A 14,839-nucleotide genomic window follows, 5' to 3' on the forward strand; every position below is an offset into this window, starting at 1 on the left:
TTAGAACCTGGGCTAGGAGGCAAGCTGAAATTCGAACACCTCCTAAAGTTAAAAGGGGGCACCTGTGAGATACTGAGGAGGTTCTCCTGTTAAACAAAGGCTACCTTCAAGGCAGGCTTTATAAACAGGCAATCTGTGCAGTTGCAAAGGGCCATATTCAGAAGGGCCCTCATGCTTGGTTTAATGCTCTGGAGGCTTTTTTTTAACAAGGAAGCATTCATACATTTTCATCTTGCACTGAGATCCACAAATTTTTAGTGAGTCCTCATGACTTTCCCCACAAAGGTGAAATGGGGAGCCCGATAAAGCCTATAGGAGCACTTGAAGTGGAAGTGTGTTATAAAACAGAGAAAAGTAAAATTAAGAGAACAATTTTATAGGTTTTAAGGAAATATAGCATTGTTTGCTAAGTCAGGCACCCATAATTTTGATTTTCCAAGCCATTATGAAGTTTGCTACTCTGAAATAGCACTTTTTAAAAATTGCTTTATGGACTTTAGACAGCCTCTTTCTGTTCCTTTAGTCCAGAAGAGTAGCCCCAGAGACACACAATTCAAAGAATCATATAAAAAATGTATTTCACAGTGGTCAAAGCCACAGTACTGAACCACATTCTCTGTACTAATTTTCACCCCATGTTCCAAATGGTGAGAGATCACTCTCATCATGTTTTTCTTTTTTACAACCTCAACCCACTGTTCAGTTCCTTCTCAACCACAATTTGGGCTCTCTTTGTGGTGACGCTACTCTCAATCTTCCTTGGTAAATATTTATTCCCATCACCAGCACCTTGCTTTTCATCAGGACTGGCTTCATAATTTGTAGGGTTCACTGCAAAATGAAATGTGGACTCCTTGTCCAAAAACTCAGTGAGAATTTCAAGGCACCAAGAGTAAGAGCATTAAATCATGCATAGTGCCCTTCAAAGTGTGGGGCCTATGTGACCTTGCTGGTTGAAAGTCCTTGAAGCCAGCCCTGATTCTCACTGGCCAGAATTGGGTCAGGTACCCATTCCTTAGCCAGTCACTGTTAAATGAGTAGACAAGCTCAGCCTTAGACTGAGACAGCTCCCTGGAGCTGGGTGTAAGTTCATCTTCCCCTGAGTTGTATGGCACCTGGCGGCAAGGACGCATGAGTAAAACCAGGCTCCTTTTCAGAAGTGAGGAAGGCATAGTTGCTGAGTAGCCAACAGCGGTACCCACCATACCACACCATGTCCTCATGACTCAGAAGGAGGAATTCTTCAGAAGCTCCCTTTTGTGCAAATTTTGGTTCCCTAGAGCTTTGACGAGTTATTCAAATCATTCTTGCTCGAATCTGCCAACTCTCAATTCTCAGGCTCCCATGTACTTCAAACCTCGTCCCCCGCTGACAACCCTTTCTGTTTGTACAAGTAGGAGTGAGAAGACAGGGTTCCATCCTCCTGAGGATTCTCATATAAATAAGGAACCAGGACTAACAGACCATAAAATACACAAAAACTCAAATAACAGAAAAATTTTAAATAAAAATACCACTAATTAAAATCTACATCTTAGTGCTGAGAGTTTATGGAAGTACTGGATTAACAAGCTCTGGGTGGGATCTTCAACAGGAGTTTAGGAGGAAATGGATTTTTGAATGCGAGAATTGGTCAGTGTTGAGTGTTTAAAATGCATTTTGGAGCAGAAGACAGAGATTCACAATCCACAGTGGCAGAATTCTTACACAGCAAATTTTGATAGTACCGTGAATCCTTTTCAAGAGTCAAACAGGTTTGTTTGGCTAAAGCAGACTACACAAGTCACTTGAAAAGTCAGTGGTGAAAGGAAAAAAATCATGCAGTGGAAAATCATTACTGGGAAATTAGATCCAATGCAAAAGACAATAGTAGTATGTTTTCTAAAGATATATACAAACCATGAATTTTTACACCTATGTGAAAATTGAGTCTTTTGCTTCTGTCATTTCCTTCAAAACATTCACTCTTCATCTGGCCAAAATCCTGTTCAGTCCTTAAGACTAAGCTCAGGCCCTATTACTGCCAAGAAGCCTTCCTTAAGCCTTCCTTGAACCTTCCTCACTCTCCAGGACTTCTCATGCTGGCTAGAAGGGACTTAAGAAAATGAATGCTCCTTGTGTATGATCTCAGGGCACCCTGTGACTTCTATCGAAATAATCTATTTCAGTGTTTCTCACTCACTGGACTGTAAACTCCGTGATGCTAGAGACTTTGCCTTATTCTTCTCCATAACCTCTGTGCCTTGCCTTTTAAGTGCTCAAGTTATGATGCATCAACATGTAATACATACTTAAGAATGCTTACTGAAAAGGATGTGATCAGAATATACATGCAATAATGATTTTTAATAGTGTGTATATTGGCAAGGGAATACTCAGAAAAAAATAACCATATGTTTCAAAAGTAGATATTTTTATATTGATGACCTTAACGAGGCATTAGATTGGATAAATAAGTACCAGATGAAAAAATAATATAAAACCCCAACCACACCTGTATCTCCAAATTACTACTGAGCAAGCAAAGACAGGGACTCAGAGAGCTGGAAGGTGGCTTCTCTCCTGGTGTTTAAAAATTGTTTCTACGGGAGATTAGCAAAGCTAAGGGTTTTCCTGAGCTTCCTTCACACTTAGTTTTGCCGTCTGGTTTTCCTGTTCATGCTAACTGTCAGGTTAATTTGTGCTTGCTTTCAGAGTGTGTGTGTGCGCGCGCGCTCATGTGTGTGAGCGCTGATGTGTGTTATCATCTAAAAAGAATAGTTCTTCATAAAGTAACAGCAGTGTGAAATGAAATGAATAGTAAAAAAAAAAAGGTTCTAACTTTCCTTTTTTGTTAGTTTTTTTAATAGACTTTCCTCATGAACTTTTCCCTCTCTTGACAAATTTAAAACCAGTAAATGATTGCTGAATTCCAATATCATGAGGAGATAGCTTACCTCAGTTAAGACTGAACAATAAAATCATAACTTCTATGTTATTTTCATTGTTCTGAGTAGATACTTAGTGGTAGTAATGGAAAAAAAATCCAAACACTTTTGAAAAATATGAGAAAAACAAGATTGTAAATCTGGAGCCTCTGAATTTTATCAGTGTAAAATAAGATTACCATGTTAAGAGCAAGGCAAGAACACATTTAGGTATGAATACATAATATGTGCAAATTATAATTACTTCAAATATATTCCTCATATTTGAGAAAATCAAATATATTTCTCACGTGCTCTAATTCTCAATGTAAGTCTAATTATATTTAATATAAGTTTAATTATATATCTTATTAGAAATTAATAAAAAACTTTAAAGACATACTTTGAATTTCAATGATCTTCTGTAAGGAAATAACAGCATTCGTATTCGGAGTCTGGTGGAGAACATCGTCTGTGAGCGGCTCCAACTGCAAGAACAGTAGATAAGAATATGAGCAGAATATTATCACTTTACAGGAAGCCGGACAAAAGCAAACCAAATTGAAACAACCTAAAAAGAAAAGCTTGCTCCAAGAGCTAGTTAACATTGTGCCGATATCAGTTCCAAAAGTGTAGCCAGTTTTATTTTCTGTCTTGCAGCAAGGTAATTGAATTCCAAGGGGCTTTTCTATTGGTCACAAGACTAATCTATGAAGTTGCTGAAGCAGGTGCATGTCTGTGTATTATTCATTAAACATCTGAGTTATTTGTGTAATTTTTGTAGGTTCCTTACAAACCAAATTCCATCATGTCTGTATATGCAGCTGGGCCCTGCAAACGAAACCTCAGGGAAGTTGCAGTAGAGGGGAGGTGGGCAGTCTATTATCCATACTTCTGCAGTGTTTTTACATCTAATTATCTTATACTTTTGGACACTTCACAGTAGAAAGCCATGAGACATAGCTGCTCTTATTCAACTGCTACTGAATAAGTAGTAGAGAAAATGTTCAAATAAAACCAAAAGTAAAATAACTATACATTTTCATTTAACTTCTACATCTGTAGTCACATCTATGGTGGAAGCACAGGACAAATTCCTGTCTTGCAAATCTACCATGATCTTCTGGAATTACACTGATTTTTCATGGGGAAGTCCAGCAAACATTACTTTGCAAGACATGAAAGGAGCTTTAAATAATTTATGGAGTGTTTTGGCCAAACTAAGTCTGATGATGCATCCCTGGGAATACCTTGGTGATGTGGCTTGGTGTGTAGCTGCAGAAAATGCATATCCAGAGCGCTTGCAATCAAAATAGCTGCCCAGCTACTGTGATCCAGAAAGCAAGGCCAGTAATAGTAAAAAGGAATTAACAACAACGCTTTCTTAGAAAATTTAAAATGAGTAGTCTCAAATATTAACTGATAGCCAAACTATTATATGGCTAGAATGGGAACCTATGTCGCTAAATGTACTAAAGCATGAACTCATCTATGTCTCTTCATCTGTAGAAGAAAACAAAAAAACTCAGGGATTCCAAGTTTCCACAGCATATGCAAGTGAATCTTCCCCCCAGGGTCTCTCTGAATTGATTATCCCATACTTCAATCATGGAATCTAAAACAATAGCACCTTTCTTCCAGATGCCATAGGATAACAGACTAGCTCAGGGATATTTATACATGGGTAAATTCACTAAATATAACTTTCCAGAGTGTTTTTCTTAGCTGCCAAAGAAAAACCTTTAAAACATGAAAAGGTTTATTTGCAATAAAGTTTGGTGAGAGGGGCAAAAAAAAAAAAGTGTCAGTGAAAGGTTCTGAAATCTTAAACTCTTAAAACTTGTTAAGAATCATTTTTTTAAAAATCTAGTATTTCAGGTAGAATCTTCAATAATATGTTATCCTAGTAACACCCTCTTAACTCAGAGGAACTCCTGAATCATAAACGGAAGGTTACTTGGAAACCTCTTACTCAAGAATTAGACAGGGTTGAGCTACCTTGCTCATAAATAATCTTTCCTTTCACTTCTTTCTCCGAGTGCACAGAAAAATTTTAATAGAAATCAGGTAGATTTTGCTAATAAAATGTTCTGAAATATCACTCTGTGTTCGAATATTCAAAAACAAAGGCACACGGTAATAGCAGCATATTTAGTTCTTAAAAAAGCTTTCCTGCAACTTCAGGGTAAAAATGCTGACAAAATGAAAGGTGCTAGCTACTGGAAGGAAAGCTACAGGCAGATGATTAATGTAAAAACCTCCCTTCTGGAATGCTCTTGCAATAGGTCTGTGGGCTACTTTTAAGACCTGAGTTATGCAGAAAGTAAACTTGATTCAGGGTGTTGAGAGTAAAAATACAAACAACCCTAAATCTTCAATTTGGAATCGTCAGTGAGAAACGGTAAAATTGTGTCTACTTATGAAAGCAACCTAGAGAATTAAGGCAATTACATTGATCATTTAAGCCTCCCAAGCCATTTCCCTGCCTGTTTTAGGTGAATGTCATTTAGAGGATTTAACCCTCAGTAAATTGCCCCAATTTGTTTCATTTTGAGGATATACACACAGACAGAGCTGGATTCAGAAAGTTCTCAATACAGGTTCTTTATTTTTTTCTCCAGTAGCTCTGCTGAGAAGGCAATGGCTAATACTCTCAGTTGGCAAGAAGGCAAACAGCATTTAGAGTCTGTTTTCATAAAATTAAAACCTTGTATAGAGGGACCACAGAATTGAGTTGTCTTTTGTAGAAGAGTTTGTTGATTTAATCACTCACAATTACAAGCACTAAAAACATCTGATTGAAGCATCTATTTAATAAATATTTATGAGTACTGGTCATTATCAGTAAAATCTAATAACTCAGCGTAATAAAATATTAAACAAATAGTCATATTTTATAAATTTGGAGCAAAAAACAAGAATATATAGTAAAGCTGTGTTATATATTTCGTTTGGCCGGTAAGATGCAACAAAAACGCTGGCATTGAAGCTAATCAATGTTAGTAAGAGCTATTAAAAGATAAATAAGGAAGTAATTTATGCAAACCAGAGAACTTGTGCATGCAAAAGTTACAATAAGATAAAACAGATGCAGATGTAGGAAATATCACACACCTATCATGCCATCTTTGTTGAACAATTCCAAGTAATAATAGAACTGTAAGATACACTAGATTACTTTAACACAACCTCTTGACATATGAACTCTCATCCTGGTTTATTATATCTAAAGCTTAACTGCAACCATTACTTACAGAGACTCTTTATATACATTTTTGGACTCAGTGACAGTGATCTTTATTTTTCTACATCTCTCGCAGAAAGTTGCAATACCATGTCGATATGATTCAGATGTTTAAGTTGCACATACCATGTGAATTCTAAGTATAATAGCTATTTTGAAAAACCATAAAAATTGTGTCCATTATTATGTTGTGAATAAATAATTTTCAGATTCTTTAGAATCAGATCATTTAAATAATCAAAAATAATTTTAGTTGGCTAAGATGCATTTACGGAAACAGGCAAGGGTACCCTTGGAGAAGCCTGAGTAAGAGTTTTAAAACTCACTTTGTACTTATGAGACATGACAATAAACTATTTTTCAGGATTCAGAACAAAAAGAAAAAAGAGATTATGCAAAATATAACAGGTACATGGGGACAGATGTATCCATCAACCAAGCAAAGGCTCTACTAACTACTCTTAGCTTTTATATTGCTTCCCAGATATGCCAAGTATTTTCAAACTCTTACACCTTTATTTATTCTGTTTCCTCTGACTTCTGTTTCCTCCGTCCTTCTTTGAATTGGTAAATCCTTACAAAGTTATTCAAGGACCAACACAAACATTGCCTGCTCTGAACTCTTTTCTAAAATCCTCTGACAGAGCAAATTACTTCCACCTCTATGTCTTGTTTCCACACAAATACTCTTCTTCACTCTACACATTATCTTCTAGTAAGCCATGTGTGCTAGTCTTTATTTTGTTGTGAGCAATTTAAAGGTAAAGATAGAGCCTGATATATGATAGGCATTTTTTTAAATGTTGGATATATGGAGGAAGAATTAATTGCAAGAAAATGTGGGGAAGTAGCTTTTATTCAGCCCTCCACAGCTAACAGACCTAAGTGGAATAGGTTCTTCCTCTTGGTTGCCTCCTGTAATCAGAGTATATTTTTAGACTGAAAGAGTAGGAAGAACATCAGAGATAGTTCACTTTTTAATCAAAATACTTGATTTTTAATTGATGTTTTAATTGATTTTCAAACTGACCTTCAATTTTGCTAAACAAATTTATTAATTCTTAATTCTAATAATGTATTAACATAATTTTGTATAGACTTTCTACATATATAATCATATCTTCTGTGAATAATGAGAGATTTATTCATTCTTCTCCAATCTTTATATTTTTAAATTTCTTTTTCTTACCCTGTTGCACTGTCTAGGACCACCAGTGTAATGTTAAAAATGAAGCTATAAGAGTAAACATCTTTGTCATGTTTTTTATTTCAAAGAAGAATTCTCAGATTTCACCATTAAATCTGATGCCTACTATAGAATGCTTGTAGATATATTTTATCAAGTTAATAAAATTTCCTTTTATTCCCAGTTTCCCAAAAGTAGTTCATCATAATTGGGTGTTTAATTTTAAAACATCTATTGAAATGGTTATATTTCTTTTTCATTCTCTTAATATGATGAATTATAATGACTTATTTTGTAATGTTAATATGTTACCTTCTTGGCCTAACCCCAATGAGTTTTTGAGATAATGATGAACTGCTAATATTTTGTTTAGGGTTTTAACTGTTATGTTTGTGAGCAAGATTTTCCTGTAATATTCTTTTCTTATAATGATCTTTTGAGTTTGGGTGTCAATATTATATGGGTCTCAAAAATCAGTTGTGAAGTGTTTTCCTTCCCCCACTTCCCCCTTTACTGTAAAACAGTATAAATTATTAGTAGAATTCACTGGTGAAGCTACATGGGTCTAGTGTTTTCTGTTGGTATATGTGGTATTAAAGATTGAATTTTATTAACAATTATAATACCATTCAAATTTTCTGACTTTTGGATTCAGTTTTTGCAAGTGTATGTATGTTATGTATATTTGTAATATTTCACTGAGTTGTACATTCATGTCTTATGCAGTTTTCTGTATGAATATTATATTTTATAATTGAAAGCAATTTAAAAAGAGAGTATATTTTCTGACATAAGAGAACAGAGAAACTAAGTCTGGTTCTTGAGACCATATGTTTTTCTACTACATTATGGTGCAGCTAAGGAAAAAAATGAGATTATAGGTTTTGCGGCAAGAACAACAAATTACATTCTTAGATATAGGCCATGAATTCACTTGCACAGGGAACTGAAAGTCCCCTGAAACATGCAAAGCAACGCAGAAAAAAATGCAGAAGGGGTTCAGTTGTCAGGATCAAAGATATTGCGGGACTTTGGAAGAAAAGAGTATGATTATCAAGACCAAGAGGATAAGAGAACCACATTGCCACGTAGACCTGACCCTCCATGCTGATGAACTAGTATCAGTTCCCTAGTGAGGAGGGATTGGTGGTTAAAACTCAACTTTCATTTAAATAATTATCTTAGAGATGTCTGCAATTAGTTGTATATGTTTAATTTGATTACTTTAGTAAATCTGGATATAATTTTATCCATATTGTGATTCATGAGTCATTCTCAAAATAACCCCTTTTACTCATTTAGAGTCATTAAAATCCTCGACCAAACAGATTGGGAAAAGAAGTAAATCAGGGTAGATTCTATTGGCAATCAAGTTATTACACTAACAGATTATTGAGATTATTCAGACTGAGTCTGCCTGCATCCTGCCTACAATTAAATGATGGTGATATCACATAGCAATAAAGAAACATCTCTGGACAAGAGGGGTGACATTAACCTAACATGTCTTATGATAATCCTAGGAGACCAAGAGGCAAAGGGTACAATATTGGCCATTCAGCTCACAGGAGATACTGAAGGAATTCCTTTAATAAAATAAGAAGGACAAGTGGGCTAGTCTCTGAGGTTATTTCAGTTGAGTTTTATCCAAAACTATCTTGGTTTAGAGATATGTAGGTTACACAATATATCAGCCAATGAATGAAAAACGAGGAAGACTGTGAACAAGTGACTCTATTCACTATCATATCCAAATAGAAAACCATACTTTCCATGACACTTATCTATGGAAAGTTCGGACATGATGGCACATTTAAGCATCTATGGCAGTAACTAGCTAAATAATTTAAAATGAACTTAAAGGTAAAAATAAGGAGGCAATTGGTCTAATGGAAAGAGGATAATGAATGCAATTAGTTGGATAATTCAGACTATTAATAGTTTTGTTTAAGCACTGAGGTAAGATTGTGGGTATGCAATATAAAGAAAACATTTCAAACCACACAGTTGAGTTAGGAAAATTATATATACATATGTTAAACTGAAGTTCCAATTACATTTAAGGGATGTGTGCTCAGTGCTTTATATGTAGTTTCCTAACATAATGTCCATAGTTGAAACATCAATTGTTATTAAAAAGGCTTAGTTCATCTTATCAGTGAAAAATCTAGCTTCCTTGTCTTTGTTTCCAAGTAAGATAAAATCTGATAGCTATACTTCGTCCTCATGTTTCATTGTCTTTGATCCTTGTTTGTCTTATCCTCATTTGTTTTATTTTCTCTTCTTCAATTTGCTGATATGCATGTTTCTAAACTGTTTTCCTTAATTTTTTTAGTGAAGAGATTTTTACTATACTGCTTTTGAAATGTTGATTTTTCTGCTAAGAACTGTTTCATATCATGCAGCAGTGGTACAGTGGTAAATGTTGAACAGCTGACTCTACAGAAATAGCTGTAATTTGTAGCATTTGCTGATTTCCATGGTGTAAATACCCCCACCATGGCCTATTTCAGGCTACCAATGTGATGTCACTGAACTCAGATTTGAGTAGAGAGATGCACAATTAGCTCTCACAAGCCATTAAGAGCCTGCTGTAACATTTCACTGATAGAGACTACTACTTTGTTAATAACTTGGGAAACATTTTTCCTAATGATTATTTCCTTAATAAACTTTCATTTTCTCATATGAGATTCTGCCTTATTCAAAAATCATACAGTTTTGTTGTTATTTTACCCCAGAGAATGGGACTCATTTGTTTGTCTCCCCTATTTTCCATAGAAATTCTGAAATTCCTTACAGTCTTCCATTCCACAGATCCAACCTCATTATTTACTTTTATTCTAGTCAAAGTAGCCTCTCCTCTGCCAAAAATAAAACAAACAAACCCAAAAAAGAGCCAGCCACAATTCCAAGAAGTTTTAATGTCTTTACGTATTTTCACTACATGAGATAAATCCTTCCTTTTGATTTTAGCTTGTCAAATTATCGTTTTAATTCAAGACCAAAGTTAAATGTTCCTTCCTCTATTAAAATATTCCTCCATCCTTACAGTTAAAAATAAAGGGTCCTACATAAAATTCCCAAAGTACTTTGTATTTCTTTTACTTTTACTTGTATTAGAACTTTCGGGTACAAAATGATGTCCAATAAAAGACTATCTAATGAATGAACAGATAAATGAATGTCATAACATGTTTAAGTCACCACAGAAAAGAAATGCTTTCTTTTTTTTATTGGTAACCAGAACCCTATGAAGTGTTCACTTTCCCAGTCCACATTCCTTCTAACACCTTCTGAAAAGCCTAAAGATAAACAGTACAGAAGATCTGCATGATGGAGTTTTAAATTATCCAGATAGCTTCTACTTTATTTGGCATTTGCTAAAACAGATAAACAGAAAACTCCACAATCACTTTGGCTCAGCTTCTCATAAGCTTTTAAGAAATGCAAAATCATAGGCCATATCTACTATAGAAAGTATCTTCAAATAATATTTTCCAAGACATTTTAACTCTTGAGGTTATCCATATATTCTCTTTCAGAGTGTGGATAGGTTTCAAAGTTTAAGAAAAGACCATGAAAACCATTATTGCGGATTATCACACATTTTGCCATATTCAGTTCTCCCTTCTGCTCATGAATTGCAACTATTTAGGAGCTTGTAAACTTTCCCAGATTCACACCCATCTCCCAATGGAGCCAGCCATACTAATCTAAAGGATGAAAAAGATGGCAAAACTACTTCCCCATTCAAAATCTAATACAAACAACCCCCTCGATGAGCAACTTGGACAACAACATCTCAAGAGTTCACCTCAGTGGTGGCTGTCAACACGGAAGTCAATTCAAGAGACTTTTTCAACACCTTCAGAGCAAAAAGTCATCTTGGAAAGATTATCAACACACACAATCACTAAGTGTAGCCACTGTTGCTGAAATCCAAGTCAGATGAAAGCAGCTGAGCCTAGTCAACAGGAGGTAGCAGAAAAAAAGGAGAAAGGAGAGAAAGGGGAAGGTAAGAAGGGGAAAAGACAGACAGAAAAGAAAAGAAAGGAAAAGAAAAAAGGAGGGAGGGAGGGAAAGAAGGAAGGCCCAGCAGCCAAACCTTAATAAGAGGAAGGGAGATCAAGGAAGGGCGTGCTATCGACTCAAACATTAAGTGCAGAACCTTCAGTACCAGAAGCTACAGCATCATCTCAACAGCTTTCACGTCTATGGCAGTTTGGGTTTTCTTTTTCCCTTCTAACAAGCTGAAAACTGTCATTTATTCTGTTTTGACAGGTGGTCTTTTAGTGGCCATGTTCTCCACTCACTACCCAAGGCTCTTATTGCTGTATGTCTTCTTTCTTTTACCTATCTTGAGTTTTTCAATGTTTTCATTCTAGATTCCATTGGAATGCCAACTGCTTAAGCTTATCTCACCTCTTAAGAAAATTTCTTTCAGAGGAAGCAACCCAGGGTGCTGCTAATTGGCTTTGCATAACAGTAGGCAAATTTGGCCTTAAAGCTACTGTGACATTGTTTGCCAGCCAGCACAAAAGCAGATTACCAAAATTAGTTTTTCTGAGAACCTCACAGATGTTTCTGTTACCAATACTAAAAATGATGCGATTATTCACATATGTAACTCTGATCCTATTTCAAACCTGATTCTTCTCTATTAAGATAGTCGCTTCAATTTCTTGCGATCCTCAAGCTGGTGTTTCTACAGGCTTCATTAAAGAAGTCCAAAAACATTCATCATACAGTGATTGGACTGATAAATCTAAGCTCTAAGCTTTACCAAGAAAAAGAAACAGAGGACTTCTGGTATGTCTTCAAAATCAGTTGCCTCAAGGAATTTCCTGCACCATGCTCAAATTAGTTTTAATCCAATAGTATACTATTTTGACTGACCTTGTGCATATTTCTTAAAGGACTAGTTAAGAGATTTTTGCTAACTAGATCACTTTCATGATAAAAAAATTTTTAAAAAGAAGAAATGCCTATTTGGGGTGTAACACTCAGATAACTTTTTTTTTCAACTCAAGTTTTTGGTACTCATCTGTGTGTCTACAGTGAGATGCAGAGCCAAGAGTTCCTGCTGATTTTACAATTCCTTTGGGTTATGTAATACACATTATTCTGCTGATAACAAGCCATATGAAGCAGCATTTTGCTGTATTGACATGGCCTGGCCAAGAACAACAAGGAAAAGAAATAGCATTCAAAAAACTGGCAAAATGTTTATGAATTCTAATCTTCTGCACATGAATAAATACATCTGACAAAGCACAGAGTCCCTCAAAAAAGCCCTTCTTGACCTTCCTAATTTGAGTTCAATTGCATGTTCAGTGTTGAGAAGCCAGAGTAGGTTCTGCCAATGTTTTAAGCTCAAGCTTTACTACATTTTGTTATTTGTAAAAATGAAATCCCAGATAATAAGTTATAATTGCCCTATTAATCACTGGAAAAGGGAGTTCAGAGGGAAATTGGGATTTGAAATTGCAATAATTGGTATCCTGAAACATATCTTTTTAAATTTTCTTACCTAGAGCCAATCATGGAAAACTACTATGAAAACTATATATATGCACTTATTTCCAATGGTGAGGTGCACGCATATGCCTTATATATTAGCTTTTCTAAAGAAATGAAACTTGAAACTTCAATGTAGTCATGCTGTTACTCACAATGACCTTTGAACTAGAAAAAAATACAGAAAACCAGGCCTTGGATTATAAATTATATTGTCAATGAAAGTGAGAAGAATTCTTTCTTTCTTAAGTTGTTTCAAGCATTACATTTTCATTTCCTTTTTTCAAATGAATTATAATGTACAACACATATGTATTTTTCTTCCATTTTTCATTAAAATTCTTTCTTTCTCTTAGCTTTGTTTCTTTGTACACTAATAGACCTGACACACCAAAATTTACTTTTCAAAGTTCAGTATACCAAGTCCATATGTTGCCCTTAAAGTATCTTGTATAAAATCTATGTTCTTGTTTGTACCCCTAAGATATCTCAATTAACGAAATACAGAAAGACATAGATTATTTATATCTCTCATTTAGTTTATGATGAACAAATTTTAGATCATGCTTACACAACTGAAGATAGCCAATGAATAGGACAGGTGGTATTTGGGGTATTACAATAACTAAATCAAATTTAGTATAAAACATCTAGATAATGAAAGTTAATTAAGTAGTCAATATAGCCAAAAATAATCATTTCAATTATCACTTACTGGAATTTTTAGCACCTATACATCCACCTGGCAATGTTTAAGATTGAACAATGATACTTTTATTCTTTCCTCTATTTAAGGCCTGGTCTTTCTAGAAAGACAGAATAGGCATAGGTCTCAAACTTTAAATTAGGTGACATCCTTCTAATGTCTCTGAGTGCTCGATGAAAACAGTCTTTTTGATCTCTCGGTATAGCTCATATAATAAAATGATCACGGAAATCCCAGTCAAGTGAGTGTAACAAGGGAAGGAAGGTACAAGACACATCCATTTTACTCTTTAGTAAGTTCAGAGAAATTATGAAAAACATGTAACTCCACACAACTGACTTGAATCTGCTCTGAACCACAATCATCTCTTAAAGAAAGAGACCACATGAAAAATTATTCTACCCTCACTGGAAATCCTCCTGTGGAAGAAAAGAGTGGGCCAAGTGCAGAGATTACAACAGCACAGAGACAGAATCTCATTTGAGTGAATATGCTCAAATAGAGCCAGTGAAATCCATAATTTCCTTTCACATAGTTGGAAAAGTAGTTGGCTTTTGCAACTGAGTAACATTTCTTTCTGGGAAGGTCAATCATCCATGGAGCCACAATCCACAACATACTGTGATTTTCTGCACATCTGGCATAAGTCTTTCTAATGCAAATTCTAAAACCAGTCTGCTTCCTTAAAATGTTTCTATATTTAAAATCAAATAAGTAATTTAAGAATATAGGTGAATATGCAAAATATGTTATCTGCTGGGAAAACAGAACAGCCTAACATTAACTGATAAGGTACAAGTAGCATTTATTTTTTACATTCCTTTATTACAACAACAAAAAACAACAAAAAAACCCCCCAAAAAACAAAAAAAAACCCAACATTCTGTTTGATATTATTTGCTTATAAGAATCTCAGAGAGATTTTAATATTTAGAAAATCTTAGCTACTCTGAACTATGTGTGATATGAAATAGCAGTCCACTAACAACAGCACTAATCACCAAATAGTTACATCCTTTGGGTTACTGTGCTGTCTGAAATTACTCAACAAAGCAAAGATTTGAGCAGTGCTTATACTTTCCTTCACATAAAAAATACATATTTGCTGCAATAAATATAGCACAATAATCATGTTGAAGCAACACAGGTTTGTAAGAATGATGACCATCAAACTTATGAGTTCAGTGTGCAGAAGACAAGATACCTTTTCTCCTTCATAAATACTACAGGTGAAAACATGAGTTACTGTTAAAAAAAACAGTATGAAAGATTTTAAA

At 34.9% G+C, this 14,839-nt stretch overlaps 1 protein-coding gene across 1 annotated transcript in view; it reads right to left on the minus strand.

Moving 5' to 3' along the window:
* HDAC9 (histone deacetylase 9) overlaps positions 1-14,839 on the minus strand; it is a 682,621-nt gene that overhangs the window by 40,178 nt on the left and 627,604 nt on the right. The window contains exon 25 of the mRNA XM_064487516.1: positions 3,310-3,394. Within this exon, the coding sequence (XP_064343586.1) occupies positions 3,310-3,394 (85 nt within the window). The remainder of the gene's footprint in view (positions 1-3,309; positions 3,395-14,839) is intronic.

This window comes from Camelus dromedarius, chromosome 7, assembly GCF_036321535.1.
Source record: "Camelus dromedarius isolate mCamDro1 chromosome 7, mCamDro1.pat, whole genome shotgun sequence".
In the NCBI taxonomy this organism is placed as follows: Eukaryota; Metazoa; Chordata; class Mammalia; order Artiodactyla; family Camelidae; genus Camelus; species Camelus dromedarius.